At 40.4% G+C, this 17,462-nt stretch overlaps 1 protein-coding gene across 5 annotated transcripts in view; it reads left to right on the forward strand.

The window, feature by feature from the left end:
• SLC44A3 (solute carrier family 44 member 3) overlaps window positions 1-11,617 on the forward strand; it is a 78,159-nt gene extending 66,542 nt beyond the window's left edge. For all 5 annotated transcript variants that reach the window (XM_015595359.2, XM_015595360.2, XM_006919537.3 and 2 more), the window contains 3 exons: window positions 7,774-7,911; window positions 10,096-10,332; window positions 11,439-11,617. In XM_015595359.2, coding sequence (XP_015450845.1) covers window positions 7,774-7,911; window positions 10,096-10,332; window positions 11,439-11,540 — 477 coding nt within the window. In that variant the 3' untranslated portion in view covers window positions 11,541-11,617. The remainder of the gene's footprint in view (window positions 1-7,773; window positions 7,912-10,095; window positions 10,333-11,438) is intronic.
• The last annotated feature ends 5,845 nt before the right edge of the window (window positions 11,618-17,462 follow it).

A 17,462-nucleotide genomic window follows, 5' to 3' on the forward strand; every position in this document is an offset into this window, starting at 1 on the left:
CATTCTAATCATTGTCTTTAAGCAGATGAATTTTTTTTTTATCAGAGTTTTTAACTGCATGCCGGACCAAGCTACGATACAAAGCAATAACTCCCAACAATCACTGGCCTTTCAATTGCAGGCTCTGGTCAGTGGGCTGTTCTCATCGCCGCGAGCCACCGACAGTGTGCCCGGGGAGGGACACACGCCTGCCTTAAGTCACTTCCCCAATCGTGCAATATGTGAAGACGTGTAAGCTTCCTGCTTCTGCTCTCAGTCTCCGTTACCATTTTCTTGGTCCTGAGCTCCAAATCAGAGATGTTTGATATTCTCTTAAGAATCCACTTCCTAGAGCCTGAAAATATCATAGCCATTATTGAGTTCCTACAGTATCCCAGCCCCACAGTGAACATTTTACTCACACAGTCAAAGTTTATCCTCTCAAGGATGCTGCTGTTAGCTGGTCATTACCCCCACTGTACAGATGAGGAAGCTGAGGCTGGAGGCCAAAGAGCTGATCTGGAATGGCAGCCCTATTGTGTGCTGTTTTGTAAGACTCTACCAGCTGTGGCCTTCGTGGCTTCATTGTGCTGCCTGGAGGTCCTTGTCAGGGATGAGGTTATGTAGGAGAGGAACCAATGGCCATCACTAACTAGGGACAGCCCATCTGTTTCATCTTCTTTATAATAAGGCTAAAGTCAAGAACAGTGTGAGCCTTCATTTCCCACCGCCTGCATTTTCCATTTCATGGTCCACAAGTTGAATTTTGCCTCGTGGAAGACCAGGCTTCCCTTGTGCCTTGCTTGTGTCCCCCACTGACTATGCACAGGTTCCGTGGCACTCACTGGGGGCACAGCTCTTTGCCAGTGGAGGGCTCACTGGGGGTGGCCCTGCCTGCAAGGCCTGGGCCCTGCACCTGCCTCATTAAGAATTGTGTCGTCATGGGTGTTTTCACTGCCGAGTGCCGAGCTCTGCTAGCACGTCAGTGATGGGCCAAGTTCAGCAAGATGCAGTTGCCTGATTTGGCTTTTTCTGGATTTGTAGGAGGCGGAGGCACTGGCTGTAAACCCTCGATTCATATCCCATCTCCATCACCTTTGCCTGGTGACTTAGCCTGTTGAGACTACTTCCTTGTCACTAAAACGAGAGTGTTCCTAGGTGATGTTGCGGTGCCTTGCAATGCTACGTTCTACTGAAGGAACAAACTGACTCTTAATCAAATTTGAGTTTTGTATGAAGAAATATTATTTGGAAGACATCCTTGATTTGCCAAAAGCACCCTCCTTTATCCATTCAACAAACATTAGCCTCGCAGAGAGGGCGGGATCTGCAAGGTGCTCTGGCAGAAGAAGCAGCATCCTGCAGGGCAGTAGGAGGTGCAGCCAGCCCAGGGCAGGTGTGCACGATGACAGGCATGGTGGCAGCGTGGGGGACACCTCATTCAGAAACTGAGACTGTCATTGTCTAAGAAGCTGTAGATGTTCAAGATCCTGACCAAGACAGAATAATAATGAAACTCACTAAAATCAGGAGGTGGGAGAAAGTGAGGGGACTCATCTTTTACCATCCATGCTGCCTAAACCTAAGACTCAGTGCTAAGAAACAATAAATTCTCTAACCTATTAACAATTTTTATAATGATTGCAGGAAGATTTTTTAGGAACCTAAGCATTCTGTATGAAGATACATTGACTAAAACTCAAATGTTCCTTCAGGGTCAGTTTAGTTTCATTCTCTTCTTGTGAGGTCACATTACCAGTAGCACTTTTGTTTAATTAAAATGCCATGGAGAGCATGGTTGCATCTTTATAACTTATGTTCGCCTACACATCCCTCCTTCTGTCTGTGGATATTCACAGAGAAGGCGTGAGTGAGGTCACGTGACGTTAGCGATAATGATTTCCGAGGAGTGGGAGCGGAGTGATTTTCTTGCTGTCTTCTTTGTCTCTTTCTATGTTGCTTGAGTTTTTAAATGATGAGCATGAAAATAATAAAGCCATTATTCCAAAAAATAAGCAAAACAAATAAATTTTAAAAGAGCAAACAAAATGGCACTGCTGTGTGCCTGGCTTTACGGGCAGCAGCAAGTCTAAGCAAAGGCTTGTTCCTTCCTTCACCCCATCTCTACCTGGTCCCGACCCTGAGGGGACTGGCAGGTGTCCCCCACTCACCATCTCACTGGATGTGGGCAACTGGTGACCAGTAAACTCTTGAAATGACTGGAATGGTGAATGCTAGGCCCTGCAGGGCCCAGAGGCTGTTTGCATACCTCCTCCCCTAGCATGTGTTTGTGGTAAAAACACAGCTTAGGATGGTTCCTGCAAGTTTTACTGTAGGTCCCTTGGATGTATGGGGATGTGTCTAGGCTCAAATTTCACAGTATTTCTTTCAGTTTGGAGGAAAGTATGAATACTTGTGTTCTGTAGTCATTGTCTAGTTTCTTAACTCTGTTTTAGTAATTCTTGTTTTATTTTGAGTTTATAAATATCAGAACTTTGTTAGAAAGACCTTCCAGAAATAAAGCTAGCTATTCATGGCATGGTTTTTGGCAAATTCCTTCCCTCCTATACAGGGGAAAACTCTGTTTATCTTTTTGGAGAGTCAACAGAGCCTGGGGTTCACAGTTCCTCCACCCAAAGAAGGAACAGCTTCAGTTTAGAGGAAGGACAAATGGCTGCCCATAGCTGAGGAGGGACACAGGGCCCAACTGTGCTGGCTTCGGTTTTGACTTAAGGAGCAAAAATGTTCTTTCTGTGTAAGAGCTGCGATTAACATTCTTGGATAATTCTCAAAATAAATTAAAGAGGTAATCCAACTTTTCCGTTCCCTAAAGGTACTCTTAAATCTCCTACATTTTTCTTTAATAATTAGAGTTTTCTGTGAAATGAGAATAATAATACCCACACTGATTATTTCACCGAGTTGTGGTGAGAAACAGATCAGGACGAATAAGAAGATACCGGGAGGGGCCTTATCCACTAAGAAGTGGACATTGAGCGTCTTTGGTGTAGAACTGTAAGGCTGGCAGACACCTCCGCCGGCAACAGACAAGGTGCGTGCAAGGTGGCGTTAGTGCAGGCCACTCTGCCTGTCTATGGAGGCAACGGAACTGGAACCCAGGCTCTCTCCATGAAGCCATCCTGCCACGTCATGGCTTTTTTAATGACCCATCTCAGGAGAACACCACTTTATGGTTTTAAATCATTGGAAAGGAAAAGCACAAAGTATAGCTCAAAGTAAATGTTTTCCTGATGAGCCTGCATGGGTCAGAGGGCCACTTCCAGTAAGCGATGCCACATGAGCCGTGTGTGTGCGAGACGGGGGTGCTGCCTGGCCTCTCTGTGCTTTAGTTTCCTCACCAGCCCCATCCTCCAGTTGGTGTTGTTAAGAGGATTAAATGAGTTAGCGCTTTAAGGAGAGGAGAGAATATGGCCTGGCACGTAGTCTGCACTCCTTGAATGCTTGCCATCATTATTCATTATGATTTATTTACACACAGAAGATGCATACCTGCCTCCTGACAGCAAATGAAACAAAACAACAACAAAACAAATTAGGAAGCTACTGTTAGGTCTGCGGCAAGCCATTTGGGACACATCACTAAGGCATCTCTTGAAGAGAGTTGGAAGGGAGCAGAGTACCTAGAAAGAGTGACAGTTCCCGAGACTCGTATTTCGTATTTCCTCTCCAGAGAAGAGCTTGTTAGGTTCAGGCCGGGGCCTGGCCTCGTGACCGTGGTACACGTAACTCTGGCAAAGCCCAGTAGGTCCTGTGGAGGCACCAAGTCGGCCCTGGGCATGAGCCTTGGGAGGTGCAGGGCTTGGTGGCTCCAGGGAAGATGCTAATGAGGTGAGATCTGCCCTGAACCTCCACAAGGCAGCCTGGGAGAGCTTCCAGAAGCAGAGGCTGAAAATCACACGAGTCCTGAAACTTACCATCACTCCCCCTGCTCCACACACAGCATCTCAGCTCCACCGCAGTCAGGCTCATGACTCCTCCAGACCCATTTCCCACCACACTTCTCTGCTTGGCCCTGAGCCTCACATCGCTGCCTCCTGCTACTGCCACCTCAGCTCTCACCTACCCCATACCCTGCGGGGGACAGCCAACTTTGGGGACTAGCTAAATGCTGCTCTGAGAAGTCTTTCTAACCACTGCCTCCTCCACACCTCTTCCCCATCCCCCCAGCTTATGCTTCTGTTCCTGTCGTTCCTCCATTCTTACTTGAGTGATTATATATTGTTCCCAAGTCTTCACAGCCACGCAGGACCTTCCTCCTCTGAGTCATTCCCCACATCCTCCCTTTAATAGTTTGATAACACTACCCTCTTTTTCTCGCTTAAAGATTAGACTTCAGGATCTCCTGGTTAATTTTCACAACCAACACTACGTGTCACCTAATCCTTATTATATATAATCCTTTCTACATATTGTTGGGGTTTGCCGGTTACCTTAGCGTGTTCACCTCGAGTCCTTTCAGTGCAGGCAAATATAGATGTTCTGAGCAAGGACAACCCCTGGGCCATGGACTGATAACAGTCTGTGGCCTGTTAGGAACTGGGCCACACAGCAGGAGGTGAGTGGCCAGTGAACAAGCGAAGAAGCTTCATCTGTATTTTCAGCTGCTCCCCAGCGCTGGCATCACCGCCTCAGCTCCATCCACTTCAGATCATCAGGCGTTAGATCCTCATTCAAGCACCGGTCCCTGGTGCCAAAAAAGTTAGGGACCGCTGACTTAGAACATTGAAACTTTAGTGCAGTCCATCTTCCAGCTGCCTGACAAGGAAGCAGCTTCTACTCAGAATAAATATAAATGAGCTAATGCTGAAACTGCAGAAATTTTCAGTCCATATCCTGTCTTGAGTGATTCTCTAGCTATTCACTTAGACCTTAATTCTAGGTCTCTGTCACACTCAGAGTTAAACCTTGTGGTAAATGAGAGTGGGAGAGTAACTGCAGGACGGCATGTGTGACTTCCCTGTCAGACTGGTTTGAATGCCCTCTTTCAGTGGGCATGAAACATTAAAAAAATAAATGGTTATGGGCCCCAAAAAACCTGTGGAGTCAACATATGCCTGAGAAATTGCCATTTTCACCTTTAATCATTGTAGCCAAGGAGCTGTGAACAGTGGTGCTAAATTGATTACAGGGCCATGGTCTTTAGGAAAAGGAAGTTCCCATAAAAACTGTCTTCTCCAGTATGGATCAGGAAGAACACTAAGAACCTCTGTTTAGAGGGGGCATTGGTGGGGCGATGGGTGGGGGACAGAGCCTGAATGCAGAGGAAGAGGTTGGCAGCATGCGATGGAACTGCAGCTTCAAAGAAAGACCGCGTGGGGCCTGGAATGGGGTCTGGAGAGCAAGTCCTGCCCTTCCGGGATCCCTGCGAGTGGGCGGGATTAGAGTCCAACATAGAGAAACCACTGGTCCTTCCAGCACTTCCTTGGTGCCTACAGAGTTGCCTCTGTGCTTCCCAGTGGTAAATGAGATCATGTTTGGTGAGATCTGGACGATAATTAGCACCCTTTGTTACATGCTTTCCATGTGCCAGGTGCTTTGCTAAGTGCCTTATGGGGAATATGGTCTTTAATCCTCCCAGCATCCCTTGGAAGCAGGTTCTGTAACTCTCTTTATAGATGAGGAAATCGAGGTCTAGAGAGAGGTGAAATCATTTGCCCACAAATGACAGCCAGTAGTAGAACTGGGATTTGAACCCAGAGACTATCTGGCTACAGAGCCTGTGCTTACCTTAACCTCCACCCTTTTAAATAGCATTTCGTTCTAATGAAAATTGATAGTGTAATGTTCAGAAGGTTAGAGTAAAAAAAAAAAAAAAAAGAAAAAGAAAAAGCTTCCTGATTTGCCAGGGGACTTGGTTTACAGTCCATAAAGGAATGATTATGCTGTCATCGCCCCCGACCCACCCAACAAATGTGTTTTCGGAATTAATAAATTCGTCATCAGGGTTCTAAGAACCTTAGATGACTGAAGATGCTTTGTTAAATAATGAGCAAATGAGTTTCCACATCCATATTCAAGACTTAAGTCCCCAAACCGGGGACAGCTTTCCACCAATAGCCATTTGCACACATTCAAAGTCAGAAACCTAAAGTTGTTTGTGGAATACCATTAAGGCATCCGAGGGACTTCATCTGAGTAAGAATAACTCCTCTGAGGCAGACAGGGGAGGTGGGTGCCCAGCCTTTTGTCTTTAAAAACCAATCGTTCCTTTCCAGTTGGCTTGCTGAAGAAGGAGCTTGGTAAAGTGGGTCAGTTAATTTTACTCCTTCAACCTCATGCTTGTTACTCCTCTCCATCTCCATCACTTACTCTGATTAAGTCAGCCTGGCCTTGTTGGGAGCTGAATTACTGCAACAGGACTCCAAATTGGTTTCCTTACAGTGTTTCTGAGTGGGTGTGTGATAATTTGTAGATCCTTTGTATATAATTTTATCCTTTGTCCGAGCCAAATGGAATGACAGAAATCCAAGCAGGTAATATTTTCCCAAGAAAGCTATAAATTCTTTGTTATAAACTGCAGGGCAAATAGTATTTTTATAGTTTTCAAGGGAAATATAAAAAATAGATGTTTTTGAAATGATCATATAGTTGGTATTTTAAAAAATGACCTAAGAAATCTTCTCATGTGAACATAAACTGTCTCTCTCTCTCTTTCTCTGATTAAGTAATCCCATTTCTGGAAATTCATCCATAAGAAATCCAAAATCAGGAAATTAAGATGTTCAGTGCATAGTTATTTATAATAGTAAAATATTTGAATAGGCTAATATGCCCTAGCTACATGCACACATACATACCACAGATGGAATATGTATCTATTAAAAATTAAAATTATAAAAACCATGGAGCAACATGAAAATGCTTATTACACAGAGGAAAAAGGTCAGATATACAATGACACTGCATTGTATATTTTTTCATCTCTAGGTTTCTATTCAGTTTGTTTTCCACTCTGCCTCTTCATTCTCCACACCATGAGATTCATCCCTTATGGTCACTGCTCCTTCCATCGTTTCCTTGGCATCTTTAGCATAGTCCCTTGAGTGCTTTGTCTCAGATTCTCTTCATGTGTTCTGCTATTTATTTCCTTGGGTTGTCTGTAAATTTTTCCTGTGAATACTTTTCATCTTCTTCAAGGATGGTTGTCTGTAGGACTTCACCTTTCCCTGGGAGGGTGGGGAAGGGGTATGATTTTCTTTGCCTTCCCAGACCGCAGTAATTTCAGCGGTCCCAGGCAGATGGTGTACATCTTTACCACTTTCTTGGGATGGTTGGTTGAGTTCGAATTGAGTACAAATCCTGAATTTGTGCAGGGAACTCAGTTCCCTTGCTAGGACCTGAGCATTGTCTCTTACCCATAAGGGGTTAGGTCCCCAACCCCAAAAGCCTTTACTGATCCCATGCCCATTGAGTCTTTGGGTTCAGCTCCTACCAGTCCCTAGGAGCTGCGTTGTTTCCAGCACCTAAACTTCCTTTCTGGCCCTCAAACTCTGCTGTGCATTGAAAAATAATTTATACTTTATTACTCATTTCTATATGTTTGTAATGGGATGTTCAATCCACCATACTGACCAAAAGTACTTCCTTATCTTTTCCATTTACTGTGACTATGAAAATATATATGCATATAATCTGACTGGAAGGGACTATAAAATGAAATGATTTGTTATGGGTTTATAGTAATCATTTTTCTTTTGAAAATATTCTGTGTTGTCATTATATTGTCTTTAAAACAGTAAGAATCATCTTTTTAACTATTGTCTCTTGTTTCAGAATGCATATACTACCACAGCCATTAATGGGACAGATTTTTGTACATCAGCAAAAGATGCACTCAAACTCTTATCTAAGAATTCAAGTCATTTCACATCTGTTAACTGCTTTGGAGACTTCATAATTTTTCTAGGAAAGGTGAGATGTCGTCACTAAAATAATAAACGAAGGAACTTGGGATCCCAAAATTAAGTCATTCAATAAGGCTTAACACGAGAACGAAGGTTTCTTGAGTGCTTACTCTATGGCAGAAGCTCCCTTATGTCTTTTAATACTCAGCCCTGCGAACTATCCCTGTGTTGCAGATGAGGACACTAAGGTTTAATAACTTGTCCAGGATCCCACCAGGCTTTGAATCCTGGTCTCACTCTCTTACCTGTCAGGTTTAATAACTTGTCCAGGATCCCACCATAGGTAGAGCCAGGCTTTGAATCCTGGTCTCACTCTCTTACCTGTGAGTCATGCTTTCTACTATTCTCAGTACCACTTTTTCATGTCTAAAATAAAAATGCTACTAGCCTCAGAAAATGGATAACTTTGGGGAGGGATGTCATATAATATATGGAAAAAGTATTGAAACCTGATAAAATGTCTACATTATGTGAGGGCATTAAATCCATAAGTAGACAGAATTGTTGATGTTACTAACGGAGCCAAGGTTACGTTTCTACCGTCACCTGAGTAGTCTGCAAGGAACTACCTGTAATCTTGTGGACAAAGGAGTGTCTTGGGGCTCCAGCATCTCATGGTGTGAAGGACGAGTCTTGAAGTTGGGATCTTTAACTCTGAACCTCAGTCGTCATACCTATAAACTAAAGATGACATATGCCTTTTCTAGGTCGAGGGGGGAGTAAGTGGAATATTGATGAAAGTGGTGTCCCAGCCCCACCTTACTCAAGCTTCAAGTTGGAGGTTCTTTTACTGTGCCACAGTGTGTCTCTTTCCATGTGATTGTCACCCACTGGGCCTAATTCTGCACCCTTGGTTCTCCTAACCCCACTTACACTTGACTGCCTTTCAAATTCTTGATCAGAGATGTTCTGACCTTCCTGCCACATCTTCGCTATTCCAAGCTAGACATCCTCGCTTCTTCCAAACATTCCTCCACATAGGACATGAATGCCGGGGTCTTTGGTGGTGCCCCAGAGTAAATAAGATCTCAGTTTCCAGTTGTGACCTGGAAATACCAAATATGGGGACTTTATTTATTAAAATATCGGCTCTTTATTTAGCATTTTGTATCTGTGGCATTTGGTGTCTCTCTTGTGCATTACTATCATAGTTAGCTGTGTTGGTAACAAGTTATGCCATGCTTGGATTGCACAGGTGTGTGTTAATTACGCATATATTTTAAGGCTCAGCTGGGCCCTCGAGACTTTCCATGTGACATTAGCTTAGAAGCACAAACTGCTTATGCCTTTCAAAACAGCCCAAATAATCTTAGTTTTGGCTGTATTTAAATGGCTAATATTATTTATGTTATCTTGGTAGGATTATAGGTGATATATTTTCTAATAACTACTTCCAGACATTTTTGGAGTGGGATTTCATCTTTACAAAAGATTTATCTTTTATTTTAAGCAACAATCCATTTTCATATACTTCCTGTCAAGAACACATAATTGTTAATAATATTCTAATGAGCATGTGAAATTGGTGATTCTTTGTTGTTGTTGTTGTTTTTGAGTGAAGTAGCATTCAGACAGTCATGTCCATCTTTGTGGATATCCAAGGGCAATGCAGACTCCAGATGTGCTCCATCTTGTCTTTTAAAGAATTAGGTACACCCTAGCCTTTAATCCTGTTCCCGGAAATATAATTATTACATATAGCCAAGCCTGGAGTAATCCTATTATCTCCCCACACCAGCATTGAAAAACCCTTTTGTTTAATCCCTAAGGTAAAAATAATCACATATTAAATTACAATGTATCCACTCAATGGATTCATCGTACTGTTGTTAAAAAATGGCATTTATGAAAAAGTTTTTAAATGAGGATGCTTATTGTGATGTTAAGAGAAAAAACAAGTTTACGAAGTATCATTATATCTATGTAAATATAAAACTAGGCACAGGTAGAATGAAAGTACATATACTCTTCCCATCTTCCGAATTAATTAAGTTTTTTTGTATCATAGCTTTTCATTTCTTTTCCCTATTTCATGCTACCAAATTTTCTGACAAGCATTTTTTACAATGGGGTACCCACAAACGCTCCCACACACATGCGTGTATATGATACTATGGTATCTAACAATCTTTTTTACAATATTCTAACCAACCAGTTTATAAAGATTTGCAAAAAACTCTTGTTTTGACAGGTCTTAGTGGTGTGTTTCACTGTTTTTGGAGGACTGATGGCATTTAACTACCACCGTGCACTCCAGGTGTGGGCAATACCATTGCTATTGGTTGCTTTTTTTGCCTACTTTGTGGCCCATAGTTTTTTATCTGTGTTTGAAACTGTGCTGGATGCACTTTTCCTGTGTTTTGCTGTTGATCTGGAAACAAATGATGGATCATCAGAAAAGCCCTACTTTATGGACCAAGAGATTTTGGTAAGCAGACATTTCATTTCCTGTTGTAATCTCCATCTTCATAAAAGTGTTGAGAACTGACGTATAAAGGAGGCACGTACCTATCTTCACCTTCGTTTCCTGGGGGCTCTCTGAGCGTTTCCCACATGGCGTGAATGTGTCCTATGAGTGAGACATGGGCTGTTTTCTGAGGCTGAACCCACCTCTCTTATTGTAACCTTCTCCTTGGAGGCAAATGAAGCTGAACCATTAACACTGACCAAGTGACATTGGGTCGGAGGTGTTCTGGACACAGTAGCAGTCCAAGTCCCTTTGGTGCTAATGGCTTGGTCTGGCCTTTCAGATGATCTGGAGGTTTAACAGCTGATCTTTTCTAAAGCATTTTTGTGTCACCAAGTGTCACGTCGAACTTATTATATGTTAGGGGCACACACTCCAGTGAAGAGTAATCCCCATCTGTGCTAGTATGGACAGATCTGCAATCTCAGGCCCTTTATTAACCCAAGCAGACCACCACAAGAAAAGCCACACCCTCAGCGGAGGCCCACGCTGCCTCAGTCTGGAAATAGCAGGCAGCTGTTTCCAACAGCTTTTGCAACACAGTTGTTATTTGCCTTATCCTGTGTAGACAGGGATATTTTAAGAGCTGTATGAAGTCTCTCATCTCTTTCCGTTGTCTGGGTTATGATGTTTTAATAATTTTCTTTTATTCTATTGCAATAAAATTTAGATATTAAAGTCCCTTTGCTTTTAAACAAAGCAGACCATCCTTCCATTCAGCCAGCCACTGAAGTTCAACGGGCACTTCTATAGTTTTATAAGTAATGTGTCCTCATCCTTCTCCATATAAAATGTAAAAACACCATAGCAGATTAGCTAATTTGTGCATACTCTCAAGCAAATATTTCTGATGGTGGTATGAAGCTAACCAGGTCTTCTTTTTCTGATTTACACTTTATTGATTAAAAATTGGAATTAAAAATCCACTGTGAAATCTAACCCCCAAAATATTTTAATTCAACAAGGGAAACTTTTTAAAGAAATTCCCCAAAATGATATGTCCAAGTGAATGGTTGCCCACAATGTAGACACACAACCCTGGTCTAACTCATTCTTTTGTTTTTCAGAGTTTTATAAAAAGGATCAATAAATTAAATAATGCAAGGGCACAGAGAGATAAGAACTTAAGGAACGAAGAAGGAACAGAACTCCGGCCCATTGTGAGATAAGCGCCCATTAGGTATTTGTACCTGGAAAAAGTTTCCCTCCTTTAAGAGACGTTCACAGAATAAATGATAAACCCTGATAGACTGTATTCTTCTTCTTCATTCTTTGGTCCATATTGTTTGGCCATGTTACAGTATTAGGATCATAAAAGTTTACAACCTTTATGTACCTAATGAGACAGAAAAACCTTTTAAGACCATGTTTATATGCATCAGTTAAAAAGTACACTATGTAAACACTTATTTCACGGCACTGATGAAAAGCATATCCCTCACCGACAACCAGTAAATAAACCTTAGCAGAAATCTCTGGAATGCTGCCCTAGTATAGAGCAGGACTTCCCAACTCAACCCAATCCTGGAACTGCGCTAAATGTGTTATAACTTTGCAAAGTATAATTCTTAGATTTTGTGACAATAAAAACCAAAACTGCCACCTGATGGGCATGGTCTAAAACAGAGGCAGAAGTTTAACCAGATATGACTTCAGTTGGTTAAAAGTACAAGGCTACTTCTTACAAATTAACAAACATTCTGGAAAAGTGATTTTCAACCACAGCCCCACTGGAGAATCACCTGGAAGAAGGTTTATAATACTTCTTCCTGGACTCCATCCCTAGAGAATTAGATTCAATGGCAGTAGGTGTGTTGCGGGGGGCAGGTTTCCTTTTTAAAGCTTTAAACAAATAGGAATACTTAACATGTTGACTGTCAGGCTCACTTCAGTTAGGTGAGCAGGTAAACAGAAGGACCAGTCTGGCTTCTTTGTGGGACAAGCAATGCATAATAATTTTCAGGAAGGTGGCTTCCTGAAACTCCTCTTCAAAGATGGCAAGAAAGAGCTCGCTGCTCAGGTCTACTTTAACAAATGTAAATTACCACCTTTTTCTTAAACAGCACTATGGAATGAGTTGAACTCCAACAGTCTCCTTTAGGAAAGAAGTTTACAGAGCAGTTTCTGGAAATTCATTAGTCACTGTGGCATGATAAGTAAGTAGACCATTTTTGTGGGTGCAGCACACCCTGTGCATGTCCTCGTTATCTGCCTTAACAAAACACAACCAGGCACACTTCACCCTTAGCCCAAACAGAGCCAATCCTATCAGAAGGAATCACTGGGTGAGAAAATGTCAGAAAGTGTGAGTTGCCAAGTTTCTTTTAGTGAATGGATTTTTTTTTTTTTTTTGTCATTACAACTCGCTTAGCCATTTGTCCTTCACTGTGTCATGACTGAAGGTTCTGTCTAATACTTCATACTATAAACCCTAGTTAATCATCAAACAGCATATCTTATTCATGATCTGGTATGTTTCTTTTTTTAAAAGTATATGTTTATTAGAAATTAGAAATGAATAGATGAAAAATTGTTTTAAAATAATGGCATTGTGATTTAAAAATTTTATTCATTTAAACATTTTGTGTGCTATATTTCTATGTAATTGCATTCCTTTTAAAAATTTATCTTTCAATTATAGTTGATATACAGTATTATAAAGTTTCAGGTGTATAATATAGTGATGAGACGCGTATACCTTGCAAAGTGAACACCTGGTAAGTCTAGTACATATTTGTTACAATATTATTAACTATATTCCCTATGCTGTACTTTAGATCCCCATGACTTTTTATAACTGGCAATTAGTACTCCCGAAGCCCTTCACCTTTTTTACCCATTCCCCCAAGTACCCTCCCATCTGACAAGTATCAGTTTGTGCTGTTATCTGTGAGTTTGTTTTTTAGATTCCACAGGTAAGTGAAATCATACAGTATTTTTCACGCAATACCTGCTAGTTCCATCCACATTGTTGCAAATGGCAAGATTTCGTTCTTTTTTATGGTAATATTTTATTATATATATTGATACTCCAAATTTTTATCCATTCATCTATCGATAGACAGCTAGATTGCTTCCATATCTTAACCATTGTAAATAATGCTGCATTGAACATAGGGGTGCATATATCTTTTCAAATTAGTGTGTAGATTTCCTCAGATAAATATCCAGAAGTGTAATAGCTGAATCATATGATAGATCTACTTTAACTTTTTGAGGAACCTCCATACTCTTTTCTATAGTGGCTGCACCAATTTACATGCCCACCAACAATGAACGAGGGTTCCCTTTTCTCCACATCCTTGCCAACACTTGTTGATTTATTAATAACAGCCATTCTGACAGATGTCAAGATATCTCATTGTGATTATAATTTGCATTTCCCTTATGATTACTGAAGTTGAACATCATTTCACATGTGGGTTGGCCATCTGTATGTCCTGTATGGAGAAATGTCTATTCATATCCTCTGCCCATTTTTTAATTGGGTTAATCGTTTTTTTGATGTTGAGCTATATGAGTTCTTAATAAATTTTGGATATTAACTCATTATCAGATATATCATTTGCAAATATCTTTTCCCATTCAGTAGGTATCTTTTTGTTTTGTTGATGTAGTCCCATTTGTTTATTTTTGATTTGCTAAGCCAGTGTCAAAGAGTTTACTGCCTATGTTTTCTTCTAGGAATTTTAGGAAGTTTCAGGTCTTATATTTAAATCTTTAACCCATTTTGAGTTTATTCTTGTGTATGGTATAAAAAAGTTGTCTAGTTTCATTTTTTCCCCCATTTATCTGTCCAGTGTTCCCAACACTATTTATTGAAGAGACTGTCTTTATCCCTTTGTATATTCTTGCTCCTTTGTCATAGATTGACCATATAGGCATGGGTTTATTTCCGGGCTCTCTATTCTGTTCCATTCATCTATGTGTCTGTTTTTATGCCAGTACCATGCGGTTTGATTACTGTAGCCTTGTCGGATATACTTTGATATCAGGTAACATGTTATGTCTAACTTTGTTCTTCTTTCTCAAGATTGCTTTGGCTGCTCTGGGTTTTCTGTGGTACCATAGAAATTTTAGGATTATTTGTTCTAGTTCTGTGAAAAAATGCCATTGATGTCTTGATAGGGATTGCACTGAATCTGTATGTTGCTTTGGGTAATAGAGACATTTTAACGATGTTAGTTCTTCCAATCCATGAACACAGAATATTCTTCCATTTGTTTTTGTCTTCTTCAAGTTCTTCTGTGTCTTATAGTTTTCTGAATACAGGTCATTTACCTCCTTGATTAAATTTATTCCTAGGTATTTTATTCTTTTTGACGCAATTCCAAATGGGATTGTTTTCTTAATTTTTCTCTGATAATGTTATTGTATAAAAATGCAACTGATATCTGAATATTAATTTTGTATCCTGCTACTTTATTGAACTCATTTATCAGTTCTAATAGTTTTTTGATAGACTCTTTAGGATTCTCTATAGTATCATGTCATCTGCAAATAATGACAGTTTTACCTCTTCTTTTCCAATTTGGACACCTTTTATTTCTTTTTCTTGGCTGATTGCTATAGCTAGGACTTCCAGTATTATGTGGAATAAAAGTGGTAAGAGAGGACATCCTTGTCTTGTTCCTAATCTTAAAGAAAAAGCTTTCAGCTTCTTACCATTGAGCATGATATTAGCTGTGGGTTTGTCACATATGGCCTTTATTATGTTTGAGATATGTTCCCTCTATTCCCACTTTGCTGAGTTTTTATCATAAATGGATGCTGGATTTTGTCAAATGCTTTTTCTGCATCTATTGATAGAACATAGGTTTTGGCTTTCATTTTCTTCATGTGGTGTATCATATTAATTGATTTGCAGATATTGAACCAACCTTGTTTCCTGGGACTAAATCACACTAGATCATGGGGTATGATCATTTTAATGAATTGCTGAATTTGGTTTGCTACTCTTTTGTTGAGGATTTTTGCATTTGTATTCATCAGGGATATTGGCCTATAGTTTCCATTTTTTGTAGTGTCTTTGTCTGGTTTGAGTATCAGGGTGCTTACCTCATACAATGAGTTTGTAAGCTTTCCCTCCTCTTCATTTTTTGGGGTTAATTTGAGAAAGATAGTTATTAATTCTTCTTCAGATGTGAGGTAGAGTTCACCTGTGAAGACATATGGTTTGTTGGTAGTTTTTTGGTTACTGATTCAATTTCATTACTAGTCTGTTCGGATTTTCTGTGTCTTCTTGATTCAGTCTTAAAAATTCGTGTTTCTAGGAATTTTTTCGTTTGTTCCAGGTTGTCCAATTTGTTGACATATAATTGTTTGTAGTATTTTCTTATAATCCTTTGTGTTTCTGTGGTGTTAGTTGTCACTTCTCTTTCATTTCTGATATTCTTTATTTGGGGCCTTTTTTTCTTGATGAATGTGGCTAAAGGTTTATCATTTTTATTCATATTTTCATAGAGCCTGCTCTTGGTTTCATCGATCTTTTAGTTTTTTAAAATTATTTATTATATTCACATATGATCTTCCTACTTTTGTCTTTTAACCTTCATACTAGTTTTATATTTGGTTGATCCATTACTTTTACGAAGTGTTTACCTTTGTTAGTGAGATTTTTTCTTTCCTATATATTCTTATTTTTAGTTTGGCCTTTTCTACTTAAAGAAGTCCCTTTAACATTTTCTGTAATGCTGGTTTAGTGGTGATGAACTCCTTTAGCTTTTGCTTGCCTGGGAAACTATCTCTCTTTCGATTTCAAATGATAGCCTTGCTGAGCAGAGTAATTTTGGCTGTAGGTTTTTCATTTACATCACTTTGAATATTTCATGCCAGTCCTTTCTGACCTGTAAAGTTTCTCTTGCAAAATCAGCTGACAGTCTTACGAGAGCTCTCTTGTAGGTAACTAATTGCTTTTCTCTTGCTACTTTTAAGGTTCTCTCTTTGTCTTTAACCTTTGGCATTTTAATTATGATGTGTCTTGGTGTGGGCCTCTTTGGGTTCATCTTATTTGGGACTCTCTTCACTTCCTGAACTTATATGTCTATTTCATTTGTCAGGTTAAGGAAATTTCAGTCATTGTTTCTTCAAATAGGTTTTCAATCCCTTTCTGTTTCTTCTTCTGGACCCCTATGATGTATGCTTGATGTTATCCCAGAGATCCCTTAAACTATCTTCATTTTGGGGGATTCTTTCTTGCTCTTCTAATTGAGTGTTTTCTTCTACCTTATATTCCAAATCACTGATTCAGTCCTCTGCTTCATCTAATCTGTTGCTTCCCTCTAGTGTGTTTTTCATTTGTTATTGCACTCTTTAGTTTTGATTGGTTCATTTTAATGTTTTCTATCTCTTTGTTGAAGTTCTTCGTGAATTCATCTATTCTCTTCCACGTTCACTGAGCATCCTTATAACCAGTGTTTTGAACATATCTGGTAAGTTGCTTGTCTTTGTTTCATTTAGTTCTCTTTCTGGAGTTTTGTCCTGTTCTTTCATTTGGAGTATGTTTGTCTCCTCATTTTGGCTGAGTCTTTGTGTTTGTTTCTGTTTGTTTCTAGGTAAGTCCACTGTGTGTCCCAATCTTGAAAGAGTGGTCTTATGTAGGTGTCCTATGGGGCCTAATGGCACAGTTTCCCCTAGTTACCCAAGCCCAGTTCTCTAGGGGTATTTCCTGTGTAGGTTATATGTGCCTTCCTGTTATAGCCGGGCTTTTCACTGCTGGTGGCACATTGGTGGGTGGAGCTTCCCCTCAGGCTGACTGGCTATGATGGCTTTCCACAACTACAGCAGATGAGCTGTTGTGTAAGGGCTGACTCTATTGAATGAAAGTCACTTTAAAAGGGTTCTGTCGCCAGCCAAGGCCATTCATTTGGTGTGTCAGTTGTGGAGGTGGTTGAGTGGACCTGGTGTGGTCTGAAGCCAGCCACCAGGTGTGTTGGGTTTGGATACTCTTGGGAGGGGCTCTGTTGTAGGCTGAGGCCAACATCCTCTTGAGCTGTGATCTGTGCTTGGTAGGATCTATGATCTGTGGTTAGTTGCTGCTTGTGCTGGACTTGGAGGTGCTTGAGAGGGGCCACAATGTGAGCCGAGGCCAG

The sequence above is a fragment of the Pteropus alecto genome, unplaced genomic scaffold (assembly GCF_000325575.1).
Source record: "Pteropus alecto unplaced genomic scaffold, ASM32557v1 scaffold106, whole genome shotgun sequence".
In the NCBI taxonomy this organism is placed as follows: domain Eukaryota; kingdom Metazoa; phylum Chordata; class Mammalia; order Chiroptera; family Pteropodidae; genus Pteropus; species Pteropus alecto.